This window comes from Mobula birostris, chromosome 13 (assembly GCF_030028105.1).
Source record: "Mobula birostris isolate sMobBir1 chromosome 13, sMobBir1.hap1, whole genome shotgun sequence".
Taxonomy (NCBI): Eukaryota; Metazoa; Chordata; class Chondrichthyes; order Myliobatiformes; family Myliobatidae; genus Mobula; species Mobula birostris.
This window is the reverse complement of record NC_092382.1, coordinates 27,284,881-27,311,676: the sequence shown is the minus strand read 5'-3', so window position 1 is coordinate 27,311,676 and position 26,796 is coordinate 27,284,881. Positions and strand designations below refer to the sequence as shown.

The following is a 26,796-nucleotide window of genomic DNA, read 5'->3' as shown; positions in this document are numbered from 1 at the left end:
ATGCTTTCGCACTATTACCGCATCCTTTATGCACCTGTAAGTATATTGCGGTTGACTAAATGAGTAGTGATCAATTGCGAGATGCATAATCTTGCAATTCTATATATACAGTAGCTAGTAAACAAGCAATAACGAGCAATTGATGCATCATTTGTGATTTCCCCTTTAGATTACATATGTTTTATCGTCTGCGTTGTCTGAGCAGGTGGTGCCCAGCGCTGGAACCTGCGGGTATGGGAGGCATCTGACTAGTCGGGGCGACGTTTCAAGGAAACAAAGGTGCCCCGAGTGGGATCAATACCACTATTTGCGTGTTTGAGCATTTATTTTGAGACTGTAAGCTGCTCTTTCGACCAAAGTAACATAGAGTCAGACTGCAGGAAAAGTGACGTACATTGGACTCAGTGTTAGTGACGGCCGATACTGCCGGCGTCGTCTCCATGGCGACAGACATTATAAGTTGATATCAGATAAAATCAACAAAGACAAGCCTCTATCAGGAACAGTGTATGAAGCGTCACATCCATAGGGAAGAGTGGATGGAGAGTCACCTCCACCGGGAATAATTGATAAAATGTCAAATTCTCTAAGGGCAATGGATGTAGGGACACAGAAAAGGGAGACAAGGGTGGTTAGTCACCCCACCGGATTCAATGGATGGAGGAGTAACTTCCATTGGGAACAATGGATGTCTTGTCACCCCTCCCCCTCCACAGGGATCAGTGATGTTGGGTCATCCCCACCGGGCACGTTGGACTGATCAATGTTGGACCCGGCGGGATCAATGGATTGTGGGTCACTCACACAAGGAACATTGGGTAGAGGTTCAACACCACACCGATCAATAGCTGAGACTTCACTACCACCGGGAGCAATGAATGGAGGTTCAATACCACACGGATCAATTGCTGAGGCTTCACTACCACCGGGAACAATGAATGGAGGCTCCGTGCCACACGGATGGACGGGTTATGGTCACCCCTAGAAAAGATGTAGATCAAACACCTGGTACAAAGGTTGGTTGGTCATACTTCACGGCAAGAACGGATGCAGGGCCACCACCATCAGACATTATAGGTATCAGAGAAGTGCTGTAATTTGTAACCCTGCTTGGTAATATACTTTACTTTATCAGGAGTTTAAAGAGATTTGGCATATCAACAAATATACTCAAAAACTTCTATAGTGGTACACTGGAGAGCATTGAGACAGGCTGCATCACCGTCTGGTATGAAGGTGCAACTGCACAGGACCGAACGAAGCTGCAGAAGGTTGTAAATCTAGTCAGCTCCATCTTGGGCACCAGCCAACAAAGCACCGAGGACATCCTTAGGGTGCAGTGTCTCAGAAAGGCAGCTTCCATTGTTAAGGACCTCCAGCACCCAGGGATTGCCCTATTCTCACTGTCAGCATTAGGTAGGAGATGCAGAAGACTGAGGGCAGACACTCAGCGATTCAGGAACAGCTTCTTCCCCTCTGCCACCTGATTCCCAAATGGACATTGAAGTTTTGGACACTACCTCGCTTTTTTCTTTAATATACAGTATTAAACAGCTTTTGCACACTTAAAAAAATCTGCTCTACACGTAAATAATATACTTATTTATTTACTATGTCTGTCTCTGCTAGATTATGTATTGAATTGAACTTCTGGTGGTAAGTTAACAAATTTCCCGTCACATGCCGCTGATAATAAACCTGATTCTGATTCTGATCCTGTTGTTTTCAATTTGGACGCAGATTCTCTGTGTCTGGGGACTGAGGAGAAAGTGAAACCTCTCCATTGTCTCTGAGAGAACGGGGTCTCCGACAGAGGGCATTGTGGGGGGAGGGTCACTGAGAGGACGGAATCTCCGACAGAGGGCAGTGTGGGAGAAGGGTCACTGAGAGGACGGAATCTCCGACAGAGGGCAGTGTGGGAGAAGGGTCACTGAGAGGACGGAGCCTCCGACAGAGGGCAGTGTTGGGGGGAGAGTCACTGAGAGGACGGAGTCTCCGACAGAGGGCAGTGTGGGGGGAGGGTCACTGAGAGGACGGGGTCTCCGATAGAGGGCAGTGTGGGGGGAGGGTCACTGTTCCCGGAGATTGCAGGATGATGTCATTCACCTGACACATTGACCTGGGGACTGAGAATTCCGTCACCGATGGAAGTGGATATCCAGCGTCAAGTTCCCAGACGTGCGGTCGAAGGAGAGTGACAACGCTTACTGTATGGACATCGTAGCTATACGGTCCGTCGATATTCAGCCAGCTCCGTCACCTTAGGGAAGAGAGGATAGAAGTCGGGAGAAGCGGGTCTGACTGTGAGCAGGTTTGTGCGTCGTTAGGGGGCTGCTCTGTTAATGAACTGAAATGAACGGATATGTCACCGCGCTTTTCACTCGCTCCTGGAATCAGGACTGAGTGGCGGCGTAAATGAATGTGTTCGTGAAGCAGCTGAAATTTCTTAACAAATATCCGGCATAGGCGAAGATAATTTCCGAGTCATTCCCCTGTGTCCCTATCCCGGTGATGTGATAGTAGATAAATTCTGCAACATTTGTCAGCCACAGGAGGATGAAGCTGCCTGAGAGGGTGAAGAGCAAAACCATAGACCTCTTCCGGCTCTCCATCTCCGGGTCACTGCTGTTTCCCCCATTGCTCTGACCCGTCAGACCCCTCCGGACCCGACTGGCCACTAAAATGTGCCTGACGGTCAGAGCGTTGAGCAGCAGAATCACGCCGAATGGGAGGAACGGAGTTAAAATTATGTCATACCAGTCATACGCCACCCACGCCGGTTCAGTGAAGTAACTTGGTTTCGGATAGTAAAACCATGTGTGAGGGGATCCAGGAGGGCCCCTATTAACTGTATAAAGAGAGAGGGAGAGGGTAATTTATCACCGATGGTTTGTTTTGAAAAGAGAGAGAGAAACGAAGATTAACCGTTGGACTGTCACGTTAGGGCACGGGAGGTAACTTTGCAGATAATACCGAGCAACTCGAAGGTTGCAATGGTGACTAATAGCACATTATTGATGTTGCTTACAAGGACAGATCGACTTGCTTGCATTTCTTTACAGACAAGGGAAGGAGGGACTCTTTGAATGACAGGTGATGCTCAGCCTGGTGAAATAAATAGGAGGTCAGATGATACAGACCTCAGACACATGATCTGGACACTGAATGAGCATTGCTGTGCCCGCAGAGAAGGTGGGTTTTGGAGGATCGATCAGGCGGATCGATCCATTTGCACTTCCAGTGAAGGAGAAGGGGTTGACTGGTGGGGAGTTGTCTGTGTGTCCACCGTTGCCGGGGTGATAGCTCCACCACAGGAAAACAGATCCCCCTGTTTAAAGTCACAGTCGGTGACTTCTGAAGGATTTCGGAGGACGACGAGAGGATCGACGGCATCAGCTCACCTGAAGATTCAGCCCACTCTCGTTCTCTCTCCATCGCTACTCAACTAAATACCACGAACAGAACTGAACTGAACTTTACTCAACATCGTAAGACTGTACCTTTTTACCCCTAGACGTAAAGAAGCTTGGTTTTTCATACACGTATATTTCCACACTTCCTGATATACTTACTTAAGAGTTAAAAAATACACATGGACTAAGATGTTAACTGTCCTGTGCTATCACCGGTGGGATCATCAGTTGATCTGCCACCTGTCTTCAGGAGTTTCGGCCCGCTTATGATCAAGACTCCCTCGAGGTGGTGGGCCAGCAGTGCTAAAGCACCACCTCCCACTGGTGAGCTCAAAAACTTGGCATCTGCCTCTATCAGAGTTGTTGGTCACTTCCATCCAACAGATAGTCTGCTCTTCAGGTGTCTATGGAACTACTGAAGGGTTTGCAAGATATGTGATTATATATATAATCACTGCTAACCTGTTTGATTTATTTACATTTGTATTACTGTATTGCATAGTCACTAATAAATATTATTAGTTTATAGCAATACTAGACTCCAAAGTGTTTTCCGTCTCTGCTGGTTCTTTATTTCCGTCACAGGGTACGTGACACATGGTACATTATTAACGATCTCTCTGGGCCCGTGAGTGAAGTGGAGTGGACAGAACTGAACGCTAGATGGCGCTAGAACCACGGCCGCCGCTCTCCCCGAGCAGTACTTTGTTTTCAGTTTCTGACAGCAAATGGCAACAAACCGATCGAAGGTGAAAGTGACGGTGAACCAGACGGAACAGTTCACGGCAACGCGGGACAGGACACGGAGAACAGTGCACACAGAGGTCACGTTCAGGAAACAACCGGGAAAATAATGATAATTAGAATAGAATAGAGTATCTTTATTGTCATTGTTGTGGAGCAATGAAACACGGTTTAGCAGCTCAACGTTTTGCAGCATTTCAAAGAATATACACATAAAATAAACTCTAAAACCCCAGGAATACGGTCCAAAATTAATAATATATGGATGGGGGGGGGGGGTGTAGGACTATTGCACACCTGCCATTCCTGGAAGTGTGATGCATTTAGCTGCCGCCGTCTTAGGAGGGGGGCAGGAGAAGGGAAGGAGGTGTTATTCATTTCACTGCTTGTGGGTAGAAGCTGTTAAGGAGTCTCTTTGTTTTCGTCCTTAATGCTCTGTATCTCTTCCCAGAAGATAGAGGGGAAAACAGGTGATGTCCAGGATGAGTGGGATCCTTTTAAATACAAGTAGCCTTCTTTTGAAGTCTGCCAGTATAAATGTCTCTGAGGGAGGGTAATGAGCCAGTAACCCGCTCTGCTACCCTCACCACCCGCTGGGAGTCCTTCCTGTTCTGTTCTGTACAGCTGGCAAACCACACTGCACAGCAATACGTCAGGAGGCTCCCTATAGTTGTCCGATAGAAGTTGATCAGCAGGTGATGAGGGAGGAGAGCGTGCTTTAGCTTCCTTAGGAAGTAGAGCCTCTGTTGGGCCTTCCCCACCTGATAAGAGATATGGGCAGTCCAGGTGAGGTCAGCCGAGATGTGGACGCCGAGGGACTTGAAGCTCTCTACTCTCTCCACCTCTTTCCCGTATATGTGCAGAGCGGAGTGCTCGACGCGCTTTGATTTCCTGAAGTCTACTATCCGCTCCTTGGTTTTTGTGATGTTCAAGTCCAGGTTATTATGTCAACATTATTCTGTCAAATGCTGTATCTCCTCCCTATAGGCTGTCTCATCACAGTCTGATATGATACCTATTAGGGTGGTATCGTCAGCAAATTTGACAATGGTGTTGGTGGAGTGAATGGTAGAGCAGTCATGGGTGAAAAGAGAATAGAGGATGGGGCTGAGAACACACCCCTGAGGAGTACCGGTGTTCAGGATGAGAGTAGATGATGTGTGTTCTCCCATCCTGACACTTTAGGGTCTGTTACACAGAAAATCCAGTATCCATGAGCACAGTGAACTGCCAAGGCCCAGGTCGCTCAATTTCTGCACCAGTTTGTAGGGGGTGACTGTATTAAAAGCTGAGCTGTAGTCCACAAACAGCATTCTTACATAGGTGTTATCCTGATCCAGGTTTGTAAGGGCTGTGTGGAGAGCTGTGATGACTGCACCCTCTGTCGATCTGTTTGCACGATACGCAAACACATATATCTAAACACGGCTACAAGCTCTGTGCTATATTCGCATGTTCTTATATTTTTTGTTGTTAGAATCTCAGCTGACGGCGAACGTTGCAAAATCTTGCAGAATTTCATGGACGCACATGTGTGTGAAAGTCACGTGAGCCCCTTTCCCGCTCCTTTTTCACCGCAGATCTGCCTTGTTCCCGAGGCTCCGCCCCCAGCTCTGATGACGTAAATTACAGTCCTGACTTTCCTTCAGTTCTGTGTTGGAGCGGGTCGGCGGCGGCGGATCGTCTGTAGGATGCAGATTGGGAGAGGATCATCACTCCCGGAGTCGAGAATCAGGGGGAAGGGTTCACTGTCCGAGCGTGAAGAGAGCACGTTCTCATCGGTGAGTATTGAGGCTGGTCCCGAGGGTGGATGTCTAATGTAAGGTAGTGAATGCAGTTAACTTCCCCGGATCTGGCAGCCTCTGTGCGCTCGCTGGAAGAACCTGCCGGGGTCGGTCTGTGTTGTAGGACCTTCAGAACATACCGACTGAGATGAGCCACCGCTCAGCCCCTCTTGTCCTGGTCCTAGGAGCGTGATGGGGTGGTGAAACCGAGACTGCACTCATCCATTGAGGTTTATCCCGGGAACATTTCCTCCATCACCCAGCCCCGCATCGGGTCCAAACCTCATCTGGATCGATAGCCACAGTCTACAATTGTTTTAAATCATTCCAGGGCCCGTCCACCTGTTGTGTTCTTGCAGACAGAGAAGGTTAAACCGGGTAATCGCACCTTCGGGACACTGTTCCATCTGCCTCAGTAGATCCACCTTTCACCCGTTCAGACAAGGCAGTGAGATCCAGATCTCTCACGACCTCTCGTTTTGGGTGGCCATCGTTGTGTTTATTTTTGTTGAATCCATGCCACCGTTCCGACTTGCCGAAGTGCAGCCAATGTTTCCGGTTTTTTAACCCCATTAAATGCGAAAAATAAGCCTTTTCGATGTATCTGGGCTTCTCGAATTTTCTAATCTTCAGTTAAGCCTTCCTTCAACGGGTGTTGCATATCATCCACACAGATCAATATAACAGCACATCGAGGTGATATAAGGTAAAACAATAACAGAGTGTAGCAAAGCGTTATGGTTACAGAGACAGTGAAGTGTGCATCGAGTTAGACGGTGAGATCCAGGGTCCAACTTATCATACTGGGGAATATTCAATGTGCTTACAACAGCAGCTTGAAAGGTTTCCTGGAGCCTGGTGCTGTGTGTTTTCAATGTTGTTTTAAATCTTCGACCCGGCTGAGAAGAGAGAATATCGAGGGTTATGAGGATCTTTGGTGTTGCCTGCTTTACTGTTGCAATGGGAAGTGCAGTCACAGTCCAGGGAGGGGAGTCTGGTTTCTGTCATGTCCTCAGCTATGCCCACAGTTTTCTGTAGTTCCTTTCAGTCAAATGTAGAGCAGCAGACTTATGAAGGCGTTATGTAGACGGATGGGATACTTTCTACGGCGCTTTGATAAGGTTTGGGGAGGGGCAATGTGCCTAAGCCAAAGTTATTGTTGTTTGATCGAGGTTTGTCATTTTAGGATCTCTTTCTATCCTATTATTCAGTAGCCGTACATTGCTGCATGGCCACCAGTGACTGTCCTTGATCCCTCACCCACATGGTTCCATCTCCTCAATCACTCACATCTTGTGCAACCTCTCTCCAGCCCGTGTGTACCCACCTCATTGAGGTACAGTGCTTCATCCAACATTTGACTTCATTGTGAAATATTATCTTGCATCTCCTATCTCACTGAGCTTTCCAGAAATCGTTTTTTGTTAGCTAGAACTACCAGAGGTTTAATTAAATGCAGCATCTGGTAGGGTAAGACGCACAAGCTACGAGCCACGGTTATGACCAGAAAAATTCTAGCATGGATAAAGAAGTAGTTGGTAGGTAGGAGATAAGGGGTGGGAAAAAAGCGAGTCTTTACCGTTTGAAAGAATCCAAGGTAAATTACACAGGTGCAGGTGGATGGGACATTGCAGGGATTGGCACGGACGGGCTGAAAGACCTGCTTCTGCGCTGTAGGAGAATGAATCGAAATTAGGCGTTTCACTAACGTCCCAAATGCTCAGAGGAAACATGTTGTCGGGCCCTGGAGGTTTATCCATCCCAATGCGCCTCAACAGAGCAAGCGCCTGTTCTGTAAACTGTATACAATCCGTGACTTGACGAACGTTTCCTCACTTCTATCGTCTCTATATCTGTCTCCTCAGCACATGTAGACACGGAAAAGAAACACTGAAGGTCTTCCCCATCTCGTTTGGCTCCTTGCATAGTTTAGCACTCTGATTCTCAGAAGTTCTTTTGTCCAGTTAATCGGGCAGGAAGGGAACCACAGGTTTTTATTTTCTTATTTATCTTGCCACCAAGAAGTTTGTTACTCATGGAAATGTTTTGATCCCAGTAGTTCTTCACAAAGTCTACAAGAAAGATTCTTGGAATGAAAAGCTTTATCTATGTGATACATTTGTTGTCCCTGCGCCTGTTCTCAAAGGAGGGATGGGGGCGCTGGGAGTAGGAACCTCACTGAAACCTACCAGATACTGATGTTTCGATAGAGTGGACGGGTGAAGATGTTTTCATCAGCAGTGGAGTCTAGGAACTGAGAGCCATTCAGCTGTATCTAGAAAAATTTTCTCCTCCATCATTCTATCCAGTCGCAGGGGCCAAACTTGATTGTATTGTCAAATGTAGTTTTACGTTATTCAAAGGTACAGTAATTTGATAGAATTTTTAATAGCTTAACTAAGCAAAGACGAAAACTTCATTAATATCACCACAATATAATGTACTTTTTAAATAACAGATAACCGACGTTTGAAGCAGACTTATCGTATTGAACGAAGTGCTTTATTTTGGAACAGCTTCTGCACTGCTGAAGTTCCGTAGAGTTGGAACTACCAGCAGATTTACTGGATGCACCTCGACAGGGTTAAAACAGCAACTGGTATACTAGTTTCACCATTACAAATTGGCTGAGTGTTCAGTACTCACTGTGGTCATAATGAAACTCAGTAAATATGAGGTTGAATGTTGCTTCCTTTTTCGTTAAGTTCTGGTGGGTCTCTTCCTCAGTCACCAGGGAAACAGCCCACCAAAGCTTCAAGGAGTGTTGAGGATTTTTATCACTCTGTAGTCAGAGCCCCTTAGCGGAGAGACAGTGGCCTCAGGATTCAGTGTGGTTTCGAGGATTTACTGTCTGGAATATATGATGTCTGTGCTGGAATAAAGAGATGACTAATGAACGTTGGGATTGTATTTATGCAAATCTATTTAGAAGGTCACAAACATCTTGCAGTCAGTCAATATTTGTGAATTAAAAGAAGAGAAAAATCTCTATACTCTGTTTCCAAGGCTATATTTACTGCTCAATACTAAAATATAATTTTCCTGTTCCACTACGGGAAAAGTGGTGGCTAACTGACCTGGTGTAGATCCCATCCAATAATAAAATAATCATCAATATAATCAATTTATCTGTGGAGACAAACAGAAGGCAACAAAAGTTGTTAAAAAAGTAAAGGTACAGTCGACGTTTCAGGCCGAGGTTCTCGGCCTGAAACGTTGACTGTACCTCTTCCTAGAGATGCTGCCTGGCCTGCTGCGTTCACCAGCAACTTTGATGTGTGTTGCTTGAATTTCCAGCATCTGCAGAATTCCTGTTGTTTGTGTAAAAAAGTAAAGGTAAAATACCAAAGTAAACGAGCCAATAATATTAAGGAGGTTTCTAAATGTTTGTTCAGATACATTAAGTGTGAAAGGGAGGCATGGCTGGATATCAGAACGCTGCAATACGTTACCAGGGATGTAGTAAATGGGGACAAGGAATGGCGGACGAACTGAATAAGTATTTTGCACCAGTCTTCGTGCAGGAAGACACTAGCAGGATACCTGAAACTCCAGGTGTCGGGAACATCAAGTGTGTGATGTTACCATAGCTAGAGAGATATTTCTTGGGAAACTGAAACGTCTGAAGTTAGATATCTCACCTGAACTAGATAGCCTGACCGAGAATTCTAAAAGCGGGGGCTGCAGATATGGTGAGACATTAATAATGTTCTTTCAAGAATCACTAGCTTCTGTAATGGTTCCGGAAGACTGGAAAATTGCAAATGTCACTTCACCTTTAAGAAAGGAATAGGACAGAAGGGAACCCATATGCCAGTTTGTCTGACCTCAGTAGGTGGGAAGATATTGGAGTCGATTATTAAAGATGTGGTCTCAGGGTACTTGGAGACCCGTCATTAAATAGGTCGTAGTTGGCATGATTTCCTCAAGGGAAAATCTTGCCTGACAAATCGGATGAAGTTCTTTGAAGAAATAACAAGCATGATTGACAAATGCGAATCGGTTGATGCTGTGTATTTGGATTTTCAGAAGATCTTCGTTACGCTACCGCACATAAGGTTGCTTAACAAGTGACGAGATCACGGTATTACAAGAAAGATTCTGACATGGATAAAGCAGTGGTTGATTGGCAGGGAGAAAAGCGTGGGAACAAAAGAAACCTTTTCTGAATTTCTCCCAGAGACTAGTGATATTCCACAAGGGCCTGTGTTGGGACCGATTCTTTTACGTTATATGTCAAAGATTTGGACAATGGAATTGATGGCTTTGTTGCAAGTTTTCAGACAGTATGAAGGTAGGTGGAGGGGAATGTGGTTTTGAGGAATTAGAAAGGCTACAGAAGGACATGGACAGATTAGGAAACTGATCAAGATGTGGAATACAGTGTCGAGAAGTGTATGGTCATGCTCTTTGTTAGAAGAAATGAAAGGGTTAGCTATTTTCTAAATACAGCAGAAAACGGAGGTGCAAAGGGACTTAAGCGTCCTTGTGCAGGATTCTCTAATGATTATTTTGCAGGTTGAGGCAAGGTGAGGAAGGCAAATGCAATGTTAGCATGTATTTCAAGCGGAAAAGAATATAAAAGCAAGGATATAATGTTGAAACTTTATAAAGCACTGGTGATGCCGCACTTGGAGTGTTGTGAACAGGTTTAGGCCTCTAAATGTTGAAAGAAATGTGCTGAAATTGTATAGGGTTCAAAAGTTGTTCACGGAAATGATTACACGATTGAATAGCTTGTCATATGAATAGCGTTTGATGGCTCTGGGCCAGTATTCACTAGAATTCAGAGGAATGAAGGGTGACCTTATTGAAACCTATCGAATGGTGAAAAGCCTTGACAGAGTTGATGTGGAGATGATGGTTCCTCTGGTGGGTTAGTTTACCTCAGAATAATAGGCGCCCTATTAGAACGGGGTGAGCAGGAATTTATTTTGCCATGGCATGTCCAATCTGTGGATAATTATTATTTTTTTTTTTTTTTTGCACAGGCAGCTGTGGTGGCCAAATCATTGTGTGTATTTAAGACAGAGTTTGATAGATTCCTGATTGTTCAGAGCATGAAAGGATAGATTCCTGATTGGCCCCTTAGCGGAGAGACGGTGGCTTCTGGTTCCAGTGTGGATCCAGTATGCTGTGAGCATTTACTGTTGGAATATACGATGTCTGTGCTGGAATGAAGAGATGATGAATGAATGTTGGGATTGTATTTTTTCAAATCTTTTTATAATGTCACAAACAATTGCAATCATTCAATATTTGTGAATCAAAAGAAAAGAAAGATCTCGATACTTTCTTTCCAGGGCTACATTTATTATTTAATGTTAAAAATATATCATTCCTGCTCCGCTACGGGAAACGTGGCGGCTAAATGACATGGTGTAGAACCCGCTCAACAATAATATAATCAACAACATGTCCAATTTATATGTGGAGACAAGCTGAAATGTATCCCGGGCCATTTTTGAACCACAGGCCGGAACACAACCTCGACCCCCGTCCAGACACAGGTTCCTCAGGTTACAATTCGGTCACGGGTTGGTGTAGGAGTGTTAGTGTTCGAACTGGGAATAGCTGAGACACCGCGGCACATTAGCGGCAGTAAAGAGTCCTGGGAGTGCTGGCCCATTCGTTATAATCCTGGGATGGGGGTCCAGGAATATGGAATTCCCACTGTTTGGATTTCCCCCGAGCTCACTGCTTCTACAGATGACATTGGGCATTCCTCCTTCCGCAATGAAGCAGACGACTCGGACAACAGTTTGCGAGGAATTCTGATTACACTATCCTGTGTGAGACAGGGGGTAGACTTGCGAAAATCTTGGGGGTGGGTTGGGATCCAGTGAGGACGGATCCTGGAATACCATACAGGTTTTGACACATATATAATGGAACCGTCTTTCAAGCTGCCCAGGCGTATGAAATGATGCGTTAGTATTAATGTTTTGTGCTCAGATGTTTGGCTCTGGAGTTCCTTTGGAAACAAGAAGAGAATGAGTTGCCATTCCTTCCCTCACAGTGAGAGGCTGTGAGTTAATGGGCTGTTCCATGATTGCAGCAGTAAACATGGACCCGGGGTTTAGTGTTCAATCCGTGTTTGGAAAGTCCCTCTTACTGTCCCCTGTCTGTCAGCTAGTGGGAGTCAAATAGAAACTAAAGAAGGAGAAGCTAAAGGCAGACCAATTGATATTACAGAAGTAGCAGCATTACAATGGTGGGAACTACAGAGGCATGAGAGGGGAATTTGCCAGAATTGATTGGAAATGATGAGATGCCAGCAGAGCAGCAATTTGTGGGAAGTTGGAGGATTTGTCCTGACCGAGGGTCTCGGCCTGAAACGTCGACTGTACTTCTTCCTAGAGATGCTGCCTGGCCTGCTGCGTTCACCAGCAACTTTGAATGTGTTGCTTGAATTTCCAGCATCTGCAGATTACCTCGTGTTTGGGAACCTATATGCCAGTTTCTCTGACCTCAGTATTTGGGAAGATATTGGTGTCGATTATTAAGGATGTGGTCTCAGGGTACTTGGAGACCCGTCATAAAGTGGGCCATAGTCTACTGGATTTCCTCAAGGGAAAATCTTGCCTGATAAATCTGACGGAGTTCTTTGAAGAAATAACAAGCATAATAGACAAAGGAGAAGCAGTTGGTGCTGTGTATTTGGATTTTCAGAAGGTCTTCTTTACTCTGCCACATATAAGGTTCCTTGACAAGCGACGAGATCATGGTATTACAAGACAGATTTTGGTATTATTAAAGCAGTGGTTGATTGTAATGGGGCAAAGCGTGGGAATAAAATAAACTTTTCTGAATTTCTCCCAGTGACTAGTGATATTCCACAAAGGCCCGTGTTGGGACCGATTCTTTTACGTTATATGTTAAATATTTGGGCGATGGAATTGATGGCTTTGTTGCACAGTTTGCAGACAGTGTGAAGAAAGGTGGAGGGACATGTGACTTTGAGGAATTAGAAAGGCAACAGAAGGACATAGACAGATTAGGAAACTGGTCAAAAAGTGGAATACAGTGTCAAGAAGAGTATGGTCATGCACTTTGATAGACGAGATGAAAGGGTTAGTTATTTTCTAAATACAACAGAAAAATGAGGTTCAAAGGTACTTGGAGGTCCTTGTGCAGGATTCCCTAATGATTAATTTGCAGGTTGGGGCTGTGGTGAGGACGGCAAAGGCGATGTTAGCATTCATTTCAAGAGGATTAGAATATAAAAGCAAGAATGCAATGTTGAAACTTTATAATATCCAGGCCACACTTGGAGTATTGTGAGCAGTTTTGGGCTTCTTAACTTCGAAAGGAATGTGCTGAAGCTGTATGGGGTTCAAAGGCTGCTCACGGAAATGCTTCCACGATTGTCATATGAACAGCGTTTAATGGCTCTGGGCTAGTGTTCACTGGAATTCCGAGGAAGGGAGGGTGACCGTATTGAAACCTATCGACTGGTGCAAAGCCTTGACAGAGTTTATGTGGAGATGATGGTTCCTCTGGTAGCAGAGTCTATGAGCAGATGACTCTACCCCAAAATAGAGGGGCGTCCTATCAGAACGGTGTGAGCAGGAATTTATTTTGCCATGGAATGTCGAATCTGTGGAAGTTTATTTTTCCCCCACAGGTAGCTGTTGTGACCAAATCTTTGTGTATATTTCAGACACAGGTTGATAGATCGCTGATTGATCAGGCCATGAAAGGGTGTGGTGAAAAGGTAGGAGACTGGGAATGACAGGAAACTTGGATCAGACATAATGAAAATGTGGAGTAGACTCGATGGGCTAAATGGCCTAATTCTGCTCCTATATGGTATGGTCGAATGGAGATAGAACATCCCATGGAACATAGAATAGTACATCACGGGAACACCTTCTTTGAAATCAAACCTGGAATCATTTTCCTGAACCGCCTTTTAACCCTCTCCATTTTTAACACATTTTTCTCATGTTAGGGGCTCAAACCTGCTAAGAATACCCCAAGGGTTGCCTCATCAGGACTTTATAAATTCTCAACAGTCCATCCTTTCTTTTATATTACAGTCCTCTTCAAATGAATGCAAAGATCGCATTTGCCTTCTCCACCATCAACTAAACCTGTATATTAACCTGTAAGGAAATTGCACAACCACTGCAACCCTCTTTGCAACTCAGTTGTTATTGGTTTTTTTTTTGAATTTTGGGCCCAGCCTGTCCATAATCTCCACACAATTCAAATAGGAAACCTGCTTATTATTCTCAAGTACAGAGGTGCAATGAAAACCCTGTTTAGCATCTCATCCATACAGATCAATAGAGCACAACAGGACATTCAGGTGATATAAAGTAAACAATAACAGAGTGTAACAAAGCATTATGGTTCCAGAGAAACTAAAGAGCAGGTAGCCATGTGGTGCAAGGTCGTAACAAGTTACATTGTGAGGTTAAAGTCAAACTTATAACGTCGGGGACCATTCACATATTTTCTGCTCCAGCTTGCCGCATTTCCATCTGTTATCTAACTCATTAATATCAATACCTGCAGCACCCCGCGAGTCTCATGCCTACGTTCGGAGAGACAACCATTTGCAAGCACTCTCTGGCTTCTGCACTCGCTTCATCCTGAATTCTAAGGACCTTTCCCTTTTGGACCAGCCTCCCATACAGAACTTTTTTCAAACGCCCTGTTAATATCAATGTAGGCAATGACACCCACATTACCTTCATCAAACTTCTTGATAACTTCCTCAAATATTTGAATAATTTGATTAGACATGACCTGTCAGGCTGACTGTCTCTCATCAGGCCCGGTCTTTCGTAATTTTATAAATTCTGTTTATTAAAATACCTTCCAATGACATACCCAAGACTGATGTCAGGATCCAATGACAGACCCAAGACTGACGTCAGGATCACGTGCCTATAATATCCCTTCTTACCTTTCGAGCCTCTCTGGCCTAAATGAGCAAAACCAGCTATCCTCCCATCCTCTGGCATATCACTCATAGCTCTGTACATTTTAAATGTCTCTGCCAGTGTTCGAGCAGTTTCTGCACTGGCCTCCCACAGGGTCCGAGGTACACTTTGTCAGGCCCTGGGGATTTAACTTTTCTAATTCAGCAAGCACCTGTTCCGCAATCTGTATACAATCCATAACAAGATTAACTTTTCCCGATTTCTATATTCTCTGTATCTCTCTCCCAAGTAAATACAGGCAAACAAAAGGTATTGAAGATCTACCCCATCCCTTTCGGTTCCTTGTCTAGATAGCACGCTGATCTTTTCTGACAGTTAATTGGGCAGTGAGAAATATTTGGCTCAATAAATTATTCTGCCACCAAATTGTCTGTATCCCTGGAAAAGCGCCCATTACAGTTGTTGTTTACAAAGTTCACAAGAGTGATTCTGGAATAAAAAGTTTTATGTATGAGGAGCATTTGGTGTTTCTGGGCCTGTTCTCAATGGAGGGGTGGTGACTCTCAGAACAGGAACCCCAATGAACTCCTGAGGTCTAGATAGAGTGGATAGGGACAAGATGTTTTCAACAGCAGGGGAGTCTAGTAACTGAGGTCACAATTTCAATCCATTCAATTGCACCTGGGGACCTTCCCTTCCATCATTCTGTCCAGTAGCCAGATCTGAATTGAACCTGTATCAATGCCTGCGGTCGATCATTGATATAAGCTATTTGCAGACTCAAGAATATAATGGAATTTTAACCACTTAATTGAACAAACAATTAAACTTTATGGTTATCAACATGAAGCATTGTGTGACATCTTTTGTAAATATCCCATAGTTGCCATCTGGAGTGGATAGGCCGCATCCAACAACGTGGATTTGATTTTGGAACAGCTTCTGCACTACTGGAAGTTCTGTAGAGATGGAAATACCAACAGATTTACTGGATGCACCTCGAGACAGGGTTAAAACAGACATTGGAATCTTAGCTTCCCCATTACAAAATGGCTGAGGGTTCAGTATTCATCTTTGTCATAATGAAACTCAGAGCATGTGAGTTGATCCTTATTTCCTATTTTCAGTTAGTTCTGCTGAGCCACTTCCCCCATCACCAGGGTAACAGCCCACCAGAGCTGCAAGGAGTGTTGAACATTTTATCACTCTCTGGTCACCGCCCCTCAGTTACCTCAGAAACCGGTGTGGATGTCTGGATGCCTTGAGCATTCACTGTACGGAATATATGATGTTTCTATTGCAATAAAGAGATAACGAATTAATGTAGGGATTGCATTTACGCAAATCTCTTCAGGATGTCACAAACATCTCGCAGTCAGCAATATTTGTGCATAACAATGGCAAAAACCTGTACTGAGTTTCCAGTGATTTATTTTCAATTTTATATTAAAAGCATTTTCTTATTGTTTCACTGTGGGAGATGTGGCGGTGAATTGCACTGATCCAGGTCCCGCTCCGCAATAAGTTAATAAACATATGTGCTCAACTCACCTGCTGAAGACAAGTTGAAATATATTCCCACCCACTGGTGACCCATGGTCCGGGTTCCCCACCCGGTTAAATCATTATCGGGTTCTAGCCCTGTTATGGGATGGAGCGGAGTGTTAATTTTAGAAGTGGGATTACACGAGACACTGCTGAATATTACTAACAGGAAAGAGTCCTGGGAGTGTTGGTGCTTGGGCTATAATCCTGGGATGGGACTTCTGGATTATGGAACTGGCACAGTGTTATCCAAAGAGATATTACATCTAAACATATCCTTACCTTCCTCGCTCGCTACCGCCTTCTTCCTTCAACAGGGATCACTCCCTCCACAATTCCCTTGTTCATTCATCCCTCCTCTCTAATCTCCCTCCATCCACTTATCCCTGCAAGCGGCCTGAGTCCTACACCTACCCGGACACCTCCTCCCTCACCTCCACTCAGACACAAAACAGTCCTTCCAGGTGAGGCAACACTTCACCTGTGAATCTGCTGGGCTTATCTATTGTGTCCCGTGCTCCCGATGCGGACTCATTTACATTGGTGAGTGCCGCCATAAACTAGGATTCCATTTTGTTGAGCATCTCTGTATTATCTGGCACATGGGGGATTTCGCAGTGATCAAACAATTTAATTCTGATTCCTATTCCCACATCTCGATCGGTGGCCTCCTCTTGTGCCAAGATGAGACCACCCTCAGAGTGGAGGAGCAACACCTTATATTCCATCTGGGTACCCTCCAAAATGATTGAATGAATATTAAATTATCCTTGCAGTAAACAATTCCCATCCTCCCCCAAAAAAAAAACTCCTCTATTCCCCAATCTGAACTTTAACTTACCCTCACGAAACTATTATTTCTCCCTGGATCCTCCCCCCCCCCCCCCACCACCGCTTCCCTTTCTCCTATTGACAAGTCTCTGATTCTTTCATCTCCAGCCCTTGACCTGTCCTACAGTTGACTTCACCTGACACCTTCCAGCTCGCCTCTCTCCCCTCCCTTACCTTTTTATTCAGATATCTTCCCCCTCCTCCTCAGTAATGAGGAAGGCTCTTTGCCTGAAATGTCGACGGTTTACTCTTTTCCATAGATACTGCCTGATGTGTTGAGTTCCTCCAGTATTTTGTGTGTATTGTTTGGATTTCCAGCGTTTGCAGGCTTTCTCATATTTAAGTGTGGTAATTACCGTAACAATTGTTTAGGCTTTGTTGAGATTATATCTGGAATATGGTGTTAAAATTCTGCTCCCCATACTAACACATTTCGTTATGCAGACCAAAGAACAAACTGCCGGAGGAACTCAGTGGGTCGGGCAGCATCTGTGGAGGGAAATGGACCGTCAACATTTCGGGCCGAGACCCTCCCTCTGGACTGAGAGTGGACGGGAAATAGTCCGAGAAAAGAGGTGAGGGGTGGGGATGGGGCAAGAGCTGGGGAGTGAGAGGTGGATCCAGGTGAGGGGGGAGGTGGGAAGGTGAAAATAGTGACAGGGGTGGGAGGTGAGTGGTTGGGGCAACACGGGGCTGCAGAAGATGGAAATTATTTCCATACAAGATTATCTAAGAAGTTAGAGAGTGTTTGTTTTAGAAATTCACCGGGCTGATTGCTGGAGGACGCTGAAGTCCCACTGATCGTCTTCACATAAAACACAGATCGGTAGATGTGTGAGGACCGAAGGGGTCGAGAAAATGAGGCTGAGATTGGAGAGCAGCCGTCATGTTGTTGATGGTTAGAGGGGCTGAATGGCCACCTCCTGCTGTTTCTTACTTGATGTTTCAGTGTTCCTGTCCAGTGAGGCTCCGGGGAATGTGAATAAGAATTAGTGTTTATAAACATCAAAGTGATTTCAATGAAATCTGAACAATTCTTGTTCGGGTGGGAATTGTGATTCATACCTGGATGGGAATCCAACCCGTAACTCTGAGAACCGATAGATGGAGAGATGGGGACGGGAAGATACAGAGGGAAAAATTTCAAAGTTAGCTGGTGTAAATATGAAATAATGTGTAAAATGCTGCACAAAAACTCAAGATGCTGGGGATCTGCACCAAAAACGGGACATGGTTGAAGCCATTCTGACGAACGGTTGTGAACCCAAATCGCTAACTTTGTTCCTCTGGAACTGGGCCTGTGTTTAGTCACTTGTTTTAAAATACTTAGAGGAAGAAACCACATTTCTCCCCTGCAAATTATCCTGGTACCACATTCCCTGTTATTCCCGGAAATGTGTTCAGTACAACTGTTGCTCACGTGCTTCACAACAGTAATCCCTGTAATGAGAGGCTGCATGTACGACAAACATTTGATGACCCTGGACCTGTACTCTATGGAGTTCAGAAGTACAGAGGTGGACGGGTTCTTATTTAAACCGACGGAATGCTGAACAGCCTGGATCCAGTGGACATGGAGGGATGTTTCCAACAGATGGGGAGTCTGTGGTCTGAGAGGACAGCCTCCGAATAAAGAAGTTTCCCTTTAAAACTGAGATGAGAGAAACTTCTTCAGCCAAAGAGCGGTCAATGTGTGGACTTTGGTGCAACAGATAGTGATTGAGGCTGCCACTGGGTATATTTACGGCAGAGGTTAATATATTAATGATCATTTTTGTTAGCCAGAACTACTAGAGAATTAATTGAATACAGCACGAGGCATGGTGAAAAACAGCCTTTACAATTTTAGTTTCACCGTTACAAAATGGCTGCACTGTTAACCTTTGGCATAATGAAACTCGCAGCATACAATGTTCAGCTTGTTATTTCCCTTTTCGGTTTCTTTTGGTGAGCCACTTTCTCCGCTTCCAGGGTAACAGCCCACCAGAGCTGCAAGAAGTGTTGCATATTTGTTTTTATTTCTCTTTGGTCACCGCCTCTCAGCGTAGAGACAGTGGCCTCGGCAGCAAATGTAACAGAATGACAGTGGGAGGAAAGGATGCTGTGAGTATTGACTGTATGGAATGTATACACCAGGGTCCCACTGAGCTCAGAACTAACAAACCGGTGGGGGTGGGGGGGACATTTACACAGTTTGGGGTGTTGCTGATATTTTGCAATCAGTTACTATCTGTGCATTAAAATGAAGAGGAAAAAAACTACAGTTACAGGAAATTTAAAGTAAAAAAAGAGAATGCTGGAAATATACAGCAGATCGCAGCACCTTGGACAGTCTAATTCTGTAACTGGGTCTTACACATTTCTCCTTTCACAGAAGTACCCTAATGTACTGAGTTTAAAGCAGTTTCTATTTTATAATTTTACATTTTGTTCCTGCTACACTGCAGGGAAACATGACAGCCAACTGTGCTGGGCAAGATCCCGCCCAGCAATGATATTGTGATCAAATGTGCTCTGTTGAGCTGATGGAGACAAGCTGAAATTCCAAACAGCAGAAGAAGACAGCAAAAAGGAAAATATCGACCAGTTAGCCTGACCTCAGTGGTTGGGAAAATGTTGGAGTCAATTGTTGAGGATGATGTGATGGAGTACTTGGTGACACAGAACAAGATAGTATATAGTCAACATGGTTTCCTTCAGGGAAAATCCTGCCAGTCAAACCTGTTGGAATTCTTTGAGGAGAGTACAAGTAGGATAGACAAAGGGGATGCAGTGGATGTTGTATATCTGGACTTTCAGAAGGCCTTTGACATGGTGCCACACATGAGCCTGCTTACCAAGTTAGGTGCCCGTGGTATTACAGGAATGGTACTAACATGGTTAGTGCATTGGCTGATTGGTAAGAGGCAGCGAATGAGAATAAAAGGATCATTTTCTTGTTGGCTGCCAGCGACTAATGGTGTTCTGCAGGGGTTGGTGTTGGGACCACTTCTATGTATGCTGTATTTAAATGATTTAGATAATGGTATAGATCAGAGTCAGAATCAGGTTTATTATCACCGACATGTGATGTCAAATTTGTTAACTTAGCAGCAGCAGTTCAATGCAAAATATAATCTAGCAGGGGAAAAATAATAACCAAAATAATAATAAATAAACGAGTATTACAATTACGGCATACATATATTGAATAGATTTTTTTAAACAGTGCAAAAACAGAAATACTGTAAAAAGTGAGGTAATGTCCAAAGATTCAATGTCCATTTAGGAATCGGATGGCAGAGGGGACGAGCTGTTCCTGAATCGCTGAGTGTGTGCCTTCAGGCTTCTGTACCTCCTATCTGATGGTAACAGTGAGAAAAGGACATGCCCTGTGTGCTGGAGGTCCTTAAAAATGGACACTGCCTTTCTGAGACACCACTTCCTGCAGATGTCCTGCGTACTTTGTAGGCTAGTATCCAATATGAATCTGACTAGATTTACAACCTTCGTTTGGCCCTGTTCAGTAGCCCTTCCATACCAGACAGTGATACAGCCTGTCAGAATGCTCTCCACGGTACAACTGTAGAAGTTTTTGAGTGTATTTGTTGACATACCAAACCTCTTCAAATGCCTAATAAAGTATAGCCGTTGTCTTGCCTTCTTTATAACTGCATCGATATGTTAGGACCAGGTTAATCCTCAGAGATCTTAATACCCAGGAATTTGAAACTGCTCACTCTCCCCACTTCTGATCCCTTTATGAGGATTGGTATGTGTTTCTTCGTCTTACCCTTGCTGAAGTCCACAATCAGCTCTTTTGTCTTACTGACGTTGAGTGCCAGGTTGTTGCTGCGGCACCACTCCACTAGTTGGCATATCTCACTCCTGTACGCCCTCTCATCACCACCGGAGATTTTACCAACAATACCTGTGTCATCAGCAAATTTGTAGATGGTACTTGAGCTCTGCCCAGCCACACAGTCATGTGTATATAGAGAGTAGAGCAGTGGGCTAAGCACACACCCCTGAGGTGCGCTAGAATTGATCATAAGCGAGGAGTATATGTTATCACCAATCGGCACAGAATGTGGTCTTCTGGTTAGGAAGTCGAGGATCCAATTGTAGAGGGAGGTAAAGAGGCCCAGGTTCTGCAACTTCTCAATTAGGATTGTGGGAATGATGGTATTAAATGCTGAGCTATAGTCGATGAACAGCATCCTGACGTAGGTGTTTGTGTTGTCCAGGTGGTCTAAAGCCGTGTGGAGAGCCATTGAGATTGCATCTGCCATTGACTTATTGTGGCGATAGGCAAATTGCAGTGGGTCCAGGTCCTTGCTGAGGCAGGAGTTCAATCTAGTCATGACCAACCTCTCAAAGCATTTCATCACTGTCGATGTGAGAACTACCGGGCGATAGTCATTAGGGCAGCCCACATTATTCTTCTTAGGCACTGGTATAATTGTTGCCCTTTTGAAGCAAGTGGGAACTTCGGCTCGTAGCAGTGAGAGGTTGAAAATGTCCTTGAATATTCCCGCTAGTTGGTTGGCACAGGTTTTCAGAGCCTCACCAGGTACGCCATCGGCACCTTCTGCCTTGCGAGGGTTCACTCTCTTTAAGGACAGCCTAACATCGGCCTCTGAGACAGATATCACAGGGTCATCAGGTGCAGCAGGGATTTTCACGGCTGTAGTTGTGTTCTGCCTTTCAAAGCGTGCATAGAAGGCATTGAGTTCATCTGGTAGCGAAGCATCGCCGCCATTCACGCTATTGTGTTTCGCTTTTAGGACGCACAGACCCTGCCGGAGTTGCTGTGCATCCGAAGTCGCTTCCTACGTCTTTCGAAATTGTTTTTTCGTTCTTGAAATAGCCCTCCCCAAACCATACCTGGTCCCTGCACAGGCCTGGGTTGCCAGACTTGAATGCCACAGATCTAGCTTCAGCAGACGACATACCTCCTGGTTCATCCGTGGCTTTTGGTTTGGGAATGTACAGTAAGTCTTTGTAGGCACACACTCATCCACACAGGTTTTAATGAAGTCAGTAACAACTACAGCATACTCAAAGATGAATCCCTGAATACAGTCCAGTCCGCCGATTCAAAGCAGTCCTGTAGGCGCTCCTGTGCTTCCCTTGTCCAAACCTTCTTGGTCCTCACTGCTGGTGCCGCAGTCTTCAGTCTCTGCCTGTACTCAGGGTGTAGAAGTACAGCCAGGTGATCAGACTTCCCGAAGTGAGGGCGTGGAGTAGCACGGTAGGCCTATTGATGGTGGTGTAACAATGGTCCAGTGTGTTGTTTCCTCTGGTATTGCATATCATCTGTTGATGGTAGTTGCTTGGTGATGTTTTTCAGACTGACCTGTTTAAAATCACCCAAAACGATATTTTGTTAAGCAGATTTGTCCCTCGCCATTTATGGAATTCCCAGCAGTTCAATATTGCAGTTAAAATTGTGAAGTGTTACGGATTTGCAAGAAAACATGCTTCTTTTAATGCTACATCTCACAATAATATTTAAAATATATGTTTAAAATCCGGCAGTATTTTTAGCGATCGGTCAATAACGTTGGTGTCTATTTCCCAGTTAGAAACCCAACACTTCTGGGATCAGCAAGAGTGAGATGCAGAGATATTTCGTGTTGCAACTCGGGGCTTCATTATGGCCAATTCTCTGTTTCCACAGCAAGCGTTACTAACAAGGCCATAAACCGAGCACTGTCAAAATGACTGTGGGGTAATCTAGACAGAACGTGTTAAGAACACTAGCTGTGAAGCACATTGCAATCGATGCACGTTAATTGCGGTTAGCCAATATTTTGGAACATGGGCTATAGCACGGTCTCATCAAGAATGATGAGTTCGGAGAAGGACATAAAGATGCGGAAGGTGCTGGCGTGGAGGGCTATGATTGAGATGAAGGAAATCTGGATGTCGAACCTGACCAGAGGGCTTAAAAAGAGGATTTTCATAGCAGTCATAGAGTCCATTCTCACGAACGGATGCGAGACATGGACACTCACCAAGACTATACTAAAGTCTGTAGATGGTTGCTATACACAAATGCTCTGAATGGCTCTTGACGTGAGTTGGCAACAGCACATGACGAACGTCGAGCTCTATGACGACCTACCGATGCTCACCACTAAAATCCAGGCGAGAAGACTGCAACTAGCGGGGCACTGTCTACGCCACCACGAGCTACCTGCCAGCCTAGTCATCATATGGGAGCCCAAGCACGGGAGGATGAGCCCTGGGCGCCCTCCCAAGACTATGGTCAACATGCTGCTAGAAGACAGCGGCGCGGCTAATGTGGATGAACTGAACACACTGATGAGGGACAGGGAGAAGTGGAGAGTCCGTTATCGTGCCCGACGCCGGCCCCCTCGGCCTGAGTCGACGTAGTGGTAGTAGTAGTAGTATTAGTACTAGTCGTACTATAGCATGGCTGAATAGAATGAACAGAACTCCTTCACCAGGACATTCTCTAATAACGAAAAGAAAATGAATAGCACACAAAATCAATTTGCCTCACCAGGGGGAATATATTGAGGGGCGATGCAGCTTATGAGCCTGAGAAGCCATTACTTACAAAATCCAAATATTCTGGTAGCTTTTTATTTCCAGAAAAATAACATTAACAAATTGATAGATCGTTAACGCTGTTGCTAAGTTAAAGAGTGAATTATATCTATAGGCTTCAATGGGTACATTTAATGTCAGAGAAATGTATGTTTCTTCGCAAATATCCACGAGAACAGAGGAGTGCCCCAAAGTATGAATGACAGTCAAATGTTAGAAACTCAAAGACAACCCGCAGCTCCTCTCACTCACGCATAAACAGCAGCAAAACAACGACCGCCCCTCCCCACCAGCAAAAAAGCATCCGCACACTCCACCGAGCACTCAAGCGTTTGGCAAAGCATCAGTAAAGATACAGACAAAGCCTACTCGTTCACCCGGTCATTCAACATACCACAGGCTCTCTCTGTCCCTAATAAGGGGAGAAAAGAGATGTCCCTGTTTCGCAGCGAGAGGAGAGACATAACAAACAACTCGCTGATTTCCGATGTTAAAAAAGTCAGTTGTGTTGCTTTTTCCGAGCTCTGTGCCCAAAGAACTCGAGTCCCTGGCACACAGTCATCTTGTTGCTTCTGATCCTCCATCTCCCACGACACACCAGTCATCAGAGGGAATGCAAATCATCCTTTCACTGTCAGGTTGAACGTTGTAAACATTATCTCCAGCACAAACTTATCCAGCCTGGAAATGTCAAAATTATCCCCAGCCTTGTCTTCAGAAAGTAGGAAATACTGCACAATATTTATTAATTTGAAGAACCCAGTCAATAACCGAGGTTTGAATTTGACTTCCACAGGTTCTGAACCACGATTAGCACCACTACAATTTGAATGTGCAAATTCCTATTTTGGTAAATTAATGGACCGCGTGCAAAAGGAAAGGCGAACTCAAATACTCAAAGTTCACAGTCCCATCTGCAGCCTTTCATTGATTCCTGGAGGCAGATTTCGTTACAGTAATCGCTGTCCCACTCCCTCTTCAGTGGATCATCAGATAATAAACAAGTCATGCATTAAAATTTAACCAAATGCATTAAATGTAATCATGATGCATGGTATCGCACTAGTCCACAGGATGAGCTGTTTTTTTTTTTAATATATATGAAGGTCAGATGTAAAGGCTGGTGAAGGTATAATCACTGTTAGTAGGCACAGATTTAATAAAGGCGAGGAAATGGTGCAAATCGTTTCATCAAAGCAAATTGCACAAAAATTAATCCACTGAGACTTTAGAAACCTTCTAACATCGCTCCTGTATTTAACTTCATGGAAACTTGCCAGTGACATCCATGTTAAAATGAAAGGAGAATCAGGTGTGATTAAGAAATCTGCGCAATTCCGCAACAAGAGGAATGGAAGTCGCATGGTCAGCAGGAGTGTTATGGGTTACGCTGTTGTTACAGACGTCCGTTGATCATCACAGCGCCACCAGTGGTGGGAGGGTCAAAGCAGTGGGTACTGTCTGCTCAGACTCTCCAACCTGCATTGAAATTCCACCGATCCACAATTCGGTATGACACCACTCCGGTTCCATGCCACAGGACTGGTTCCTGAAACTTGTTCTTGCTTTGAACAGCGTGAGCAGATCAGCCGGTAATGCGGCCAACGTGGGTACTCCAGGGATTGTGTGATTGGGGGTGTGAATGTGTGCAGAAGGATCAGGCCATATCATGACTGCATTGGATATGAACATGTTACTGTCAGTGTGTAGCTGAATGGACATGGCAAAGTTCTCCTTTATGCCTTAATTGATGTCTGACCCGTCTGTTAATTTTGCTTGTTACAGAGAACCAGAAGCTGCCCACACTTATCCTCAAAATGGCTGAAGTAGCAAGTAAGGGAGGGGTTCCAGAAGCTACAACATCAGGAAAACAGATGGGTATGTAGGAATCATTTTGTTGACACCAAATTGGGCAATCTCATATTCAGCATCTGCTCTGTACCTGACATGTATATCTCAACTTCCCACACCGGTTCAAATCAATCATCAGAATTTCTTCAGATATAACCATTGCATCCAGATTTGTCTCATAAACAAATGTGGAGATGTCACAGTTATCTCCATAGTCAAAATCGCCATCTGAACAGCGCGGGTCCTGGCACTAATTCCAGTGACCCACAGGTCACTCCCTGCCATTTGGAAAACAACCCATTTATCCCTACTTTATGTCATGTTGACCAACTAATTCCGTATCCATATAAATACTTTATCCCCAGCACCTGGTGGTTGAAGTTTCCCGATGAATCTCCAATGTGGGATGTTACTGAAAATCCAAATGCTCCACGTTCTCTGGTCTCGCCTTAACTATTCTGCTAGTTGCATCACCAAGAACATTCCAGTGGATTCAGTCAGCTTAATTTCTCCTTTACAATTCATTGGTGGATTTGTTCGATCCTTTCAACTTTCTCCTGTCATAGTGTTTACTATGGCTGAACATTATTCACACCACTGAGGTCAAACTAACCAGAATACTGTTCCTAAATTTTACTCTAACTTTTTCTTATGCAATTTTAAGTATATCAAACCATTCAAACTGTCTCGGTTTACCTGTGCCTGTAAGGTTTTCGGGACACCATTTAGAGCAGCATTTACCCGCTGAAGGCAATTTTTTGAAGTAGGTAAATGCAGGTGGAATTACTGAGAACTGAGTGTCTCCAAAGCTGATCCATGTTGCAACTGCACACAATACTCGAACTACGACTCGCGAACGACCCCCTACAACTCCAAAATGACATACCAATTTACCTATTCAACTGAGACGAGACAACCTGCAGAATCGGGAATTCTAAGCAACGCACACAAAATGCTTGAGGGGCTCGGCGGGCCAGACATCAGCTACGGGAAAGAGTAAAGTGTCGACGTTTTGGAAAGGGTCTTGGCCCGTAACATCGACTGTAGACAGATTTCCACAGTTGCTGCCTGAACTGTCGAATACTTACAGCAGTTTCTGTACGACTCTACTCACAGTTTGACTTATAAAATCCAATGTACCGAATATTTCTTTACAACCCCAACTGCACATGACAC

General features: G+C 44.6%; 1 protein-coding gene across 3 annotated transcripts in view; it reads left to right on the top strand.

The window, feature by feature from the left end:
- LOC140208624 (NACHT, LRR and PYD domains-containing protein 3-like) overlaps window positions 1–26,796 on the top strand; it is a 142,787-nt gene that overhangs the window by 91,553 nt on the left and 24,438 nt on the right. The window contains exons 1-4 of one of the 3 annotated variants that reach the window (XM_072277443.1): window positions 5,844–5,938; window positions 15,719–15,933; window positions 17,656–17,786; window positions 25,555–25,647. In XM_072277443.1, the coding sequence (XP_072133544.1) occupies window positions 25,587–25,647 (61 nt within the window). In that variant the 5' untranslated portion in view covers window positions 5,844–5,938; window positions 15,719–15,933; window positions 17,656–17,786; window positions 25,555–25,586. Of the gene's footprint in view, window positions 1–5,839; window positions 5,939–15,718; window positions 15,934–17,655; window positions 17,787–25,554; window positions 25,648–26,796 lie in introns of those variants that run through there. The other 2 variants (XM_072277444.1, XM_072277445.1) reach the window with 2 other exon arrangements.